We start from the raw sequence: 12,593 nt of genomic DNA, 5'->3' as shown, positions 1-12,593 counted from the left end.
AATCTCACGAGGAGATTCGATCATGTTTCTCCCATTTTCCACTGCAGCCATAGTGCTTGATCCAATTCACTTTTTCTCCTACGTTTTCTCCTAGGTGATATTTTAACATTATAAGTAAAATGCTTTCATGTTGACAGTACTTTCTCACCTACTTTTTTAATGGAGTGTAAAACTTATTATAACCCCTTCAGCCCACAGGTTTTTTTCACCTTATGGACGAGAGGAACTGTCTCATTTTTAGCGCTCCTCCCATTCATTCCCCAATACCTTACCTAAATTATCTATATCTTGTTTTTTTCAGGCTTTTGGGAGGGTGATTTTATTTTAGTAATTACTTTATTCTCTATGCATCTTAAAGGGAACCCGAGGTGGGTTCTAAGAATCCAATTAGCACACAGAGGCTGGGTCTGCATATAATGCCCAGCCTCTGTTGCTATACTGTTTCCCCAGTCGCCACACTGCGCTCTGCTGTTCCCCCATAAATCAAACGTCTTGCTAGTGACACGCAGAGTGTCGCCAGCAGGCTGTTTACCTCTGAAGTGTCACTCTCGCTGCTCCCCGCCTCCTCCATAGCACCACTCCCCGCCTGCGTCCCTTCCCTCCCCGCTGATTGGAGGGAAGGGACGCAGGCGGGGAGTGGCGCTATGGAGGAGGCTGCGAGAGTGACAGTGAAAGGGAATAAAGAGAAAAAAATACACTATTTCTCTATTTACATCCACTATTTCTCCATTTACATCCACTATAGTTTTAAAATAAACAATGCTACAGTTGTTACCCTCATATTTTATTTGCCCATTTATCCTGGTTATTGCAAAATTTCAATTATGTTCCTAGTGCAATGGGTCACATATTATTTGGGGGAAAAGGTGTATTTTTTCTATATTGTGTTTTTTTTGCTTTCTATATAGCTATATTTCTATATATAGTATATATCAATAATTGCAAGCCCTTATTTGCAAAAATAACAATATACATACCCTGATGGCATACATATTTAAAAATTGGAGTCCCTAAGGTAACAACCCTAAAACACCCTAAAATCTATTCTATAACGTATCACGGTTAAAATAATGCCACATATCTCTCAGTTAATAGCTAGTTGGGCATCTAGCAGGCCATTAACTCTAATGAGCTTGATTCACAAAGCCGTGCACACTGTTTAGCATGGGTGTGTTAAACAGTTAGCACGTGAAGTGCCGTTCGTGGACTTTTGCGTGCGCAAAGTGCCGCGATTCGCTAGATCGCGGACTTTTGCGAGTGCAATTTGCCGCGAGTTGCACGCGCATAAGTCCGCGATCGCGTGAATCGCGGCACTTTGCGCGCGCAAAAGTCCACGAACGGCACTTCACGTGCTAACTGTTTAACACACCCATGCTAAACAGTTTGCACGGCTTTGTGAATCCAGCCCAATGTGTGCAAGTAGCTTTGGAAAGGCCAATTTTTTCCACAAAGTATTTTAGCACCATTCTATGTTTGCATAACCCCAGAAGAGTCTGAGCAGCAGGAGAAGGCCTCAAATGTCACTATTATGGAAAGTTAACAACCAGGGGTATTCAAAAGTGGGTGTTTTGTAAGCTACCAACTTGTGTATTTTTGCTGACACTTTACCAAGTGTGATCATAACTTTAAAAATTACATTTTTTTCCATAATGGATTGAGTTTGTCACTAGCTATTTTTTATGTGTCAGGGATCCAAGCTTTAAGACAAATCAAAATGTATTCTACAACTCATTATGATTAGAATGAGGTCACATATATGTAATTTGATAACTGGATGTACAGCAATCCATTATTCTCAAGGCGAGCCTATGTTTTCACACGCACGTTGTCCATCATAAACTGCTAGCACCTGCTACCAGTCTATAGGAAGCATACATACTCGCGTTGTGATTTCATGTGGCGGGGAATCAGTCAAATGAATGAGCACCCGTCACCATTGAAGAGCATTACGTGTCAATTTGCAACTATAGGGAAGGGGCATCTTGTGGATTATGCCCCCTTTGTATCTCATTCCTCCTTGTACCTCTTGTGTCTCCCTCTGTCCCCCTTGTTTCCTCCTTGTGTCCACCATGTGTCCGCCTCTCTCCTCTTTGTGTCCTTCTCTATGTCCCTTTGTGTCCCCTTGTGTCCTCCGTTTGTCCCCCTGTGTCCTCCTCTGCATGGACACAGTACAGGGAGTCCCCGGCATTACGGTGGGTTGGAGGTTTGTATTGGCAGGTGTTCACAATTCAGAAACTCCCTGCATTTGGACTATAAGACACAGTGACTTTTTTTCTTCACTTTTGGGGGAGAGAAAGTGAGTCTTATAGTCCAGAAAATACAGTAAGTACCTATGCATATGACCCTGTCAGCGCACTCTGCTGCAGGGTCATGAGTTTGGCCTAGTGCACACCAAAACCGCTAGCAGATCCACAAAACGCTAGTGGTTTTGGGTGCGGATGAGTGAGTTTAGTCCCAGTGCACACCGGGCGGATCTTGATGCGATCCACCGGGTGTTCACCGGCCGCATCAGCAACCGCGTGGCTAATGTATCTCTATGGGCTGGTGCACACTGGCGGTTTGAGGTTTTAAGCAAACCGCAAACGTGAAGCAAGAGGCACGTTTGCGGCTTGCTAAAAACCTCAAACCGCCAGTGTGCACCAGCCCATAGAGATACATTAGCCACGCAGATTTTCAGGCGGATTCGGGAGGCAGATCCGCCCGGTGTGCACTGGGCCTTTGTCATGTTTTGCATTGCGGTGGGATAAGGAAGGAGCATTGCATCCCCACCAAAAGGCAAAAAATAAGTGTAAAACTAGCCTTACAAGGACAAAACATATTGCTGCCTTAATTGTGCCAAAACGGGGCAATGCGTAAGAACATCCTGGCAGCTCTCCAAATATATAAGTAGTTTAAAGTCTCTTCATCCACAGTTTAAGTGCTAACACTTATAATTATCTTAGCAAGTATGATTTATTTCCTTCAGAAATACTGGCCACATGATCCCTAGCTGCTGATTCATACAGTGAAAGATTTGGCTCTGGGGCTGGGAGTCCTCAGAGAGAGAGGAGCACATTCAGGTTGGCTGAGGGTGCTAGGTTAATTCGCTTCTCACTAATGATTATGGTAGTTCCCCAAGGCCGGATTTATACTTTTACTGCCCATGGGCCAAGAATGTTGAGCCTCCCCTTCCATGTGCAGCAGCACCCCTCACATTCCATGTGCATCCCTTCTTCCAAGTGTAACATTCATGTAGCCCCTCTCTTTCATGTACAGCTCCCTTTTTCATATGTGACTTCCCATTTGCAGCTTTCTTTCGCATATGTAGCAACCCCTATTTCATGTCCAGGTGCCCCCTTGGGCTGCAGCTGCCCAAAGCCCGGGCCTTTGAGGCCTTTCCAGAAATCCAGCCCTGGCGGTCCCTTCCTCACAGATTTTGTGATCCTCAGTGCAATACAGGAAATTTCTGTAAATAGGATATAGCATTTTCAAAACAAAACTTAGCTGCTGCAGGGGACCGGAGGATCGTTAAGTGACAGCGTGGGCACAGGGCGGGGCTGCAGGGGGCTGGTAGAAGCCCCAGGTTAGTGAATCCTTTTTTTTTTTAAGTTCGGTTTAGGTTCCCTTTAAGAAAGAAGCACATTTTATAGTTTTCATGTCTAGCAGGTATAAATTTCACTCTTTTTGTTTTCGAATTGACTGTAGAATACACAACACAAAGCTCCCCTGATCATGTACTCTACTCAAAAAGTTTACTTAATGTAGCATTTCTTAAACTCCCCCTTATGCCTGGTATACATGATGGAACTTGCCATTAAGTAGATGGGTCGAATCGATCTTTTTTGACACATCTGATCTGCTCCTGATCAATAATGGGATAAATTTGGTGCAGTAATGATCTGAAAACCGATCCTGTTATCGATCAGGAGCATATCGGTTGATTTGACCCTTCGATATGAAGGGAAGTTCCACTGTGTGTACCAGGCAGTGAAGTTGTACATAATCTCATCATGCTTATGTAGAGTAGAGCGTTAAAGATTTGATCCATATGTTTACTAGTTACTGTTAAATGAATGTCTTCCTATAACACTTTTCCATGCCAGAGTGCAGAAGACCATTTTGTATGTGCACCTGTTGGAGGTCCAGCAGGCACCTCCGGGACAGATCAGCTCTCCATTTACAACTGGCACGGCTTTCAGCTTTGTTTAGTTCACTGTGTTTATCTGTGATACGAATCAGCACTTTGATGGGGAATCAGCTTTGAGTGGAACACAGACAAGTCTTGGCATCAAAGAGGTTGGCCTTATACTTCCTTGCTTATTGCCAAGATTCTCATGCACAGTTGGATAGCAATAGCTCTTCAGCCAGGAGAAAGTCTGTTCCGAAAAATCCAATTCACTCTATTTTATAGGAGAGTTCAGGTCACGAGTTTGCTTTCCTGGTTAATATAAAATTGATCATTGGCTTCAGGTACCACTGTTCCTGTCAGGCGGTCATTTGGGTGTGGGGATCAGCAGGCGTCTAATCGATCCCTGTGTTAATTATTGGTAATTCGGCACCCAAGTAGCCGATTGGAATAGATAGAAATGAATGGTTGTAGACAATCAGCTACAACTAGCGGTCATTTGGACACGGAGGTTACTTTTAGGCACTTACAGAAGGGAGTGGGGTTTGGCATTAGGTATGGGGATAGTTTGAGGCTCTTAAGGGAGGGGGGGGGATTAGGGTTCGGCATTAGGTAGGAGACTCTTTTTAGACACTTAAGGGGGGGGGGGGTAGGGTTAGTAATCAGGTGGGGAGGGGGCTCGTTTTAGGCTCTTAACGGTTGGGGGGGGGGGGGAAGTAGAGCAGTAAAGAATGCCCCACTTGTGGGTATAACCGATAGCAGATCGGCCAGCCGGTGCACAGTGTCATGCAGGTACACCACTCCTGCACAAACCACGAACACTGGTAAAGGAAGACATGGCACTCAGGAGCTGTAGTAGCAAACAAGCTGTATTGCAGCAGACGATACACTACATGTTTTGGGCGGAGCCCTTCCTCAGGTGGGGGGGAATCAGAGTTAGGCATTAGGTGGGGGGGGGGCTCTTTTTGGACACTTAGAGGGGTGTTAAGGTTAGGCATGGGGGGTGTTCTTCTTAGGCACTAGGAGAGTAGGGTTCAGAATGGGTGCCTGTAGTGTATAGTAAGATATCAGTAATCTAAATTACCAATATTTTTTGTAGCGGCACCATCCGCCACCCAACTCATGCAACGGCACCGCAATTTGTTCCCTGACTCAACAGATAGTACCTTATTGTATCTGACTAGCTTGGCAAAGAAATAGCAGTAGGGTATTGTACCGTGTTAGCCATCAGTAAAAGCAAGAAGTAATAAATCAGGATGATACCATTTATTGGCTAACTAATTATTTATTTAATTATTACATAACTAGCTTATTTTTATTAATTTTTAGTTAGCCAATAAAAGGTATCATCCTGATTTATGACTTCTTGGCAAAGAAAGACATTGTGCTGGTGATTTGGGTAATACATATTACTGCAGAGTAACCATCCACAATACTCACAAGAGACAAGTACTACATAACAAAGCAAGACTCGGATGTTACTGAGGGCATCCTGAAAGGTAATTGATAACTACTTTTCCTTTCATCTATGAGGTATTTTATGTAATACAACCATTTTATAGTATTTCTAATACACAATCAACCTTCGGTATTCAACAGGCAGATGTGGACAAGGCAGTAGAAGCAGCAAGATTGGCATTCCAGAGAGGCTCCCCTTGGAGAAGGCTGGATGCCAGCGGAAGAGGAAAACTGCTTCACAAGCTGGCAGACCTACTGGAGCGAAACAGAGTCACTCTGGCTGTAAGTACATGAAAAGTTCAACTTTTTGCTCTTCTGCTGTAAGTCTTTTGTACTTTCACAGCTAAATAAAATATCAATACATTTTGGTGAAATAAAAGTTGTAAAGACACAAATGCCCTGAGGGATGTTTGCAATCGGGTGGCATGTTTCCTGCTCAGTTGTGCACTCTTTTTGAGTATACCATTGCCTAATGCTGCTTACACAGAATAGAATCTGTGGGCAATATGTGAGTTAATTGGTTGTTTTGAGAGATTTCCAGAAAGGCTAATGATGGATTGGAATGTCATACCATGGGCTGCATGTGATAATTTCACACAAATCAAGTCTCTGGCAACTGGCCAAATACCCAGAATAGGCCAATGGCCAAATAGCCAGAATTAGCCTTTGTTTAAACGAGAGAAGTTGTGAGGAACAGCACTATAGGTTGGCATTCACTTTAGTAATAGACATGTGTAATAGATTAGATGTTATACAATAAAACTATTGAAGCTAAGGAAATGCTATCTGACATCAATGCTACCTTGATCGATGTCCACTTGTTTTATACATGAAACATTGATTCAGAAAACCATTCTCCTAGCACACTGGCATAGCAAGAGCTTTGGGGGAGGGAAGGCAGGGTGGGTTTTATTTCTCTGTGATTTTCCCAGATACAGTTACGACCCCATTAATTTGTAATAAATGGAATCAGAAGGCGAATGTGCAGAAATACATGCAACAATGCGTTGCGATTCTGCAGCAATGGGGATATCAGTCATTGTACTCTATGCACTTCTGATGTCCCTGCGGATTGCTACTCTATGCACTTCTGGTGTCCCTGCGGATTGCATCACTGCACGTTGCCAAAAACGCGGCTGAAATCGTGCAAGTGGAAACAAGGCCTACCATTGAGCAACAGTACAAAGCTTGCAGCAGCATTGCTGGGGATGACATCTTTGCTGAAATCTGAGAAGTCTACTTTCACATCGAGAGGGGCAAGATAGTACACATTGCATATTAAGTAGATGGTTCAGTACTGATGCCGGTCATCTACCGTTTACTGAAACCGATATTTGACTAGACACAAAATGATTAAAGAGAATCTGTATTGTTAAAATCGCACAAAAGTAAACATACCAGTGTGTTAGGGGACATCTCCTATTACCCTCTGTCACAATTTCGCCGCTCCCCGCCGCATTAAAAGTAGTCAAAAACGTTTTAAAAAGTTTGTTTATAAACAAACAAAATGGCCACCAAAACAGGAAGTAGATTGATGTACAATATGTCCACACATAGAAAATACATCCATACACAAGCAGGCTGTATACAGCTTTCCTTTTGAATCTCAAAAGATCATTTGTGTGTTTACCTTCTGTCCACTTCTTCTCTCATGCACTGAACATTACAGACTTCCTGCAGACAGCTCTGCCTGTATCTGTTTGTAATTCCTCAGTATGGGCTGGTGCACACCGAGCGGCTTTTTGGGCGTTTTCAGATCCGCTTGCGGCTGCGGATCTGCTTGGTCAATGTATCTCAATGGGGTGGTGCACACCAGAGCGGCAGGCGTTTTGCAGAAACGAAAAATGCCTGGGTGAGGCATTTTTTGGATTGCGGATGCGTTTCTGCCTCAATGTTAAGTATAGGAAAAACGCAAACCGCTCTGAAAAACGGCACTTCAGAGCGGTTTTGCAGGCGTTTTTGTTACAGAAGCTGTTCAGTAACAGCTTTACTGTAACAATATATGAAATCTACTATACTGAAAACCGCAGCAGCAATCCGCAAAACGCTAGCAAAACGCCTCATAAAAATAAAAAAAAGCGTTTAAAAATCTGCTAGCGTTTTGCGGATCTGCTAGCGGGTTTTGGTGTGCACCAGCCCTATGTGTCAGCCAGCTACTTTCACAGCCTAACAGAGGAGGATTTTTATCCAGCTCTCTTCTATCACTGATAAGATAGCAGAGAAGCTGCTGGCTTATGTAAATAAAACACACACTGGAGTGTGCATAGAGGAACATACCAGCACGGAAGAGTTGGCAGCCTTCCAGACACAGGCCGACAAGTCTGAGGGCTGGTGCACACCAAAACCCGCTAGCAGATCCGCAAAATGCTAGCAGATTTTTAAACGCTTTTTTTTATTTTTATGAAGCGTTTTGCTAGCGTTTTGCGGATTGCTGCAGCGGTTTTCAGTATAGTAGATTTCATATATTGTTACAGTAAAGCTGTTACTGAACAGCTTCTGTAACAAAAACGCCTGCAAAACCGCTCTGAAGTGCCGTTTTTCAGAGCGGTTTGCGTTTTTCCTATACTTAACATTGAGGCAGAAACGCATCCGAAATCCAAAAAATGCCTCACCCAGGCATTTTTCGTTTCTGCAAAACGCCTGCCGCTCTGGTGTGCACCACCCCATTGAGATACATTGACCAAGCAGATCCGCAGCCGCAAGCGGATCTGAAAACGCCCAAAAAGCCGCTCGGTGTGCACCAGCCCTGACAGGGGAAAGATACATTGATTTATTACAGAGACGGTGATAGTACAAAGTGCTGCAGTGAGCCAGAACAGATTAGAATAGGTTTAGGAACTTGTAGGATGGTAGAAAAAAACGTTGTAATTTTTGTTACAGAGTCACTTTAAGACTTAGAGTCTGTGTACTTTGATTTTTTTTAATCTACATTTGCATTTCATTTTCTGAAGGACGTAATCCTAAATGCAGTGTTTGCATTTGAATGAGACCTTTTTGGAACAGTGTTAACCTGCTTTTGAAGTCTTGCTTTGCATTCTGTTTTTACAAACGTGGCCGGGTTTATTTTGATTGCTTTCATTTAAGTGGGAGGCCACGACTCAGTGCTATTCAAATGCAAATGTACTGAACCCATATCCATAAAGTGTAAGGCCCCATTCACACTAGAGCGTTTTTAAAGCGCTAGTGCAATAATAACTTATGGGCCTGTTCTCACTTGGGCAATTTGCGTTAATCGCCGGCGATTAACGCAAATCGCCCCCCAAAAATTTGTATCCTGCACCATTTTCAGGCGATTTCCCGGCGATCGAGTTTAGTGCTATAAAATCGCAATCGCGGAAAATCGCCCCATGTGTGAATGGCGTTAATTGCCAAAAAAAACCACCAGAGCAAAACACTAGCAAAAGCGCTAGCGTTTTGCATTTTGTAAGTGTGAATGGGGCCTATCTCCAGCCAAACATTTTTAGTTTTCGTTTTGGGTAAAAAGGGAAAGATAAAAGCTCAAAAAGTGCCCCAGGATCTCCTTAGTAGGGAATCTGTGGGGAAATATAAACCTTTACTTCTTTTTTAGGGCTTGTTTCCACTGTTGCGACGCGATTTCGGCCGCATTCCGACGCTTGTAAAAACGCATGCGGATGCGTTTCCACATGCGTTTTTACCCGCGATTTCGCCTGCGATTTCGCATGGCAGGGTGCCATGCGAAATTAACCATGACACTGCCAGGGCTAAATAAAATTGAAAAAGGTGCGAAATCGCACGCGAAATCGCGGGTAAAAACGCATGTAACAAACGCATGCGTTTTTACTATTAAATACATTAGCGGCGATTCGCACGGATTCCCGACGCAGGCGAAATCGTTGGCTCTTTTGTGCGTTTTTTTCACGCTGAAAAAAACGCACCTCAACAACGCTACAGTGGAAACAGGCCCATCCACTTGTATTACATGTGCGGATCTGCATGCGTTGGACGCATGCAGATTCGCGATAGTGGAAACGAGCCCTTAAATAATTCTGAGTTGATGAAGGATTATGAAAATTTTTTGTGCAAATATATGAAGTTTGGGATTCATAGCTACTTACAAATGGTTGATGAGGCAGGTTCACTAAATGTATGGCAGCTAAGTAAGGGCCCTGGCACACCAAAGAGGGTTTGTGGGTCATTTTCATTTTTTACAAAACGCTTCCATTGACTTGCATTAAAATCACACGAAGCAAATTTTTAAAAAATTGCAATTGCGACTATTTTGCTGAAATTTTAATACACGTCCATGGAAGTGTTTTCTTTTAAATTAATATGACACATTAAACGCTCTTTGGTGTGCCTAAAGCTACGTACACACATGCGACAACGATCGTTCGTTGTGAACGACGAACGAACTTTTAATTGACGAAAGAACGACCTAAGTAAAGTTAGTTTTTAAAGGTGTGTAACGATCTGATCGTTAGAACGAATGTTACACCACATAAAGCAACGATTGCGCTTGCGCATAAAAATGAAAAGTTCCATGGAGAAATAGCGAAATGCGCATGTCAAGCCTAGTACGAACGACCGTTTCCAACGATGTACTGCTTTTTCAAACAATCGTCGTTGGAAAAAATCCGCCAGGACAGATCTTTCATTTTTAACGATCTAGCTCGTCCGTCGTTAGACTTAATGGTCGTTGGCTGCTTTTTTTTAAACAATCGTCGTTAGTAATTATCGGGGAACGGTCGTTCCAAACGACTATAGTCGCATGTGTGTACGCACCTTTAGACTGTTAAAAATGTGTGCAGAGCTCTCTGGCCTTATTCAGCAGCAGTTCTTATGTTACGTACACACATGCGACAACGATCGTTCGTTGAGAACGACGAACGAACTTTTAATTGATGAAAGAACGACCTAAGTAAAGATAGTTTTAAAAGGTGTGTAACGATCTGATCGTTAGAACGAACGTTACATCACGTAAAGCATCTATTGCGCCTGCGCATAAAAATGAGAAGTTTCACAGAGAAATAGTGAAATGCGCATGTCAAGCCTAGTACGAACGACCGTTTCCAACGATGTACTACTTTTGCAAACGATCGTTGTTGGTTAAAATCCGCCGAGACAGAACTTTCTTTTGTAGCGATTTGGCTCGTTCGTCGTTTGCCTTAATAGTCGGTGGTTCGTTTTTTGTAACGATCGTCGTTGGTAAAGATCGGGGAACGATCGTTACAAACGACTATAGTCGCATGTGTGTACGCACCTTTAACCTCGAAGACCAATTGTTGCATATTTATTTTTGAGCCTCCTGCTTGGTATACATCATAAGGAAACCATGTGACTTAGTTCTGAGTTGCCCATCAGGACCGCTGAAACACAGATGCTGGCTCGTTATGTAGTTTGCTGACTAGGAATGTTATATAGATCTCCATGTGGTCCACTTAGTGGCTGAATGCCGAAACAAATCTGCTTGTCGGAATTGTGAGGGGGCGTGGTTAGTACACACTGAAGTCTCAATTGGTAAATAGAATCTTTCACGTAACTGGCAGTGTATATTGATGAAGCCATTTGTCATGACAGACTTTAGTCTCAGCCCTTGTGCTACATTATAATTGGAAAATATGATCTTACAGACCCTAGAGACAATGGACACAGGAAAACCTTTCCTGCATGCTTTCCTTGTCGACCTGGAAGGCAGCATCAGAACCTTGCGCTATTTTGCTGGCTGGGCTGACAAAATTCAGGGGAAGACAATCCCGGTGGGTAAGTTACCGTATTCTTTCTTACTAGAAATGTAGAAATCATTTTTATGCACACTGATCTGTTGTGTAAATAACAATATTCTAATCAGCATACATAAAACTATAATGCAGTCAAGTATTTGAAGTAGACTTGTTAGCAGTTTGAAAAAAAAATACAGGGGGAAAGTTCTACACTCACTTCCTCTGAGACTGAGGCACTCCCAAAAAGACAGGTCCTCAATTTCTTCAACAGACTCCCAACAGCTGCTTGAGTGCAGCGATCCTCGTCAAAAATAGCTAGCGGGTTCTACTTCCACCAACCCATTCAGACAGGATAATGTATGTACGTGGACACTGAAGGGCCACAGGATGGCAGTCTGCATCTGTCACCATGGAGGGAGTGTGTTTACATAAATACATCAGAAGATCTGTCAGTGTTGGGACTATCAGAGATGACCTTTATTTTATTTATTCCCCGCTCACAAGCTAGTATACTGACCACAGAGATTGGTTTGTGGGAAGCCAGGTAACCCTATCAGTGATTTTTGGGAATGTGGAAGAAAACAGGAGTACATACAAACTCCATGCAGATAGTTCCCCGGCTCAGACTCAAACCTGGGACAATAATTTTTGCAATAAGGCAAAAAAAAAAAAAGCTATTCGTTGTGACGCTTGACTCAATCTTTTATGTTATTAAAAAAAAAAAGGATAGTAATGCACACAAAGTATTTAAACTCTCCTATCTTAGCTGCTGTTGTTTGGGTTATTCGGTAGCTAAAAGATGGCCAACGTGATTATTCTTTCTTGAGTTACAAAAAATGATGTACAGCATTTTCTTCATACATTATTGAAAGAGTACTGTGCAATGGATGGCCTGCAGACTCTGCAGAAAACTACTGCTTCAATATAAAAATATAATAAAACAGTGTAGTAATAATAATAATAATATTAATTGAATAAAGGTCATTCTGAACTCTTATTTCAGGTATAATGCTGAACTAGTTAATATACCCAATTAATGGCTTTACAACCAGTAATATTATCCTCTGAGACATCTTATAACTGCTCTCCTTGCTTCACTGAATGCCAAGTTTCTTTCCTTATCAGGAAGGTCATATCTGAAGTACCGGTATTTGTTTGGATCCAACTGTATCTAGTGGTATAAATACGGCCTCTGCTGGTATGAATCTGAAATGCAGGCTATGTGAAAAACAATCTGCAGTTCTGGCACACAAGTAAACAAAACATGGTGGCAGGTTTCATCTCTTGCCAAGTCCTGACAAGCTTTTATCTTTTCTGCAGGCCTTTCATGCTGTTTTAATATTTATCAT

General features: G+C 42.7%; 1 protein-coding gene across 1 annotated transcript in view; it reads left to right on the top strand.

The window, feature by feature from the left end:
• ALDH1A3 (aldehyde dehydrogenase 1 family member A3) overlaps nucleotides 1–12,593 on the top strand; it is a 63,070-nt gene that overhangs the window by 16,866 nt on the left and 33,611 nt on the right. The window contains exons 3-4 of the mRNA XM_068275096.1: nucleotides 5,705–5,845; nucleotides 11,155–11,284. Coding sequence (XP_068131197.1) covers nucleotides 5,705–5,845; nucleotides 11,155–11,284 — 271 coding nt within the window. The remainder of the gene's footprint in view (nucleotides 1–5,704; nucleotides 5,846–11,154; nucleotides 11,285–12,593) is intronic.

This window comes from Hyperolius riggenbachi, chromosome 3 (assembly GCF_040937935.1).
Source record: "Hyperolius riggenbachi isolate aHypRig1 chromosome 3, aHypRig1.pri, whole genome shotgun sequence".
In the NCBI taxonomy this organism is placed as follows: domain Eukaryota; kingdom Metazoa; phylum Chordata; class Amphibia; order Anura; family Hyperoliidae; genus Hyperolius; species Hyperolius riggenbachi.
This window is presented reverse-complemented; position numbering and strand designations above follow the sequence as displayed.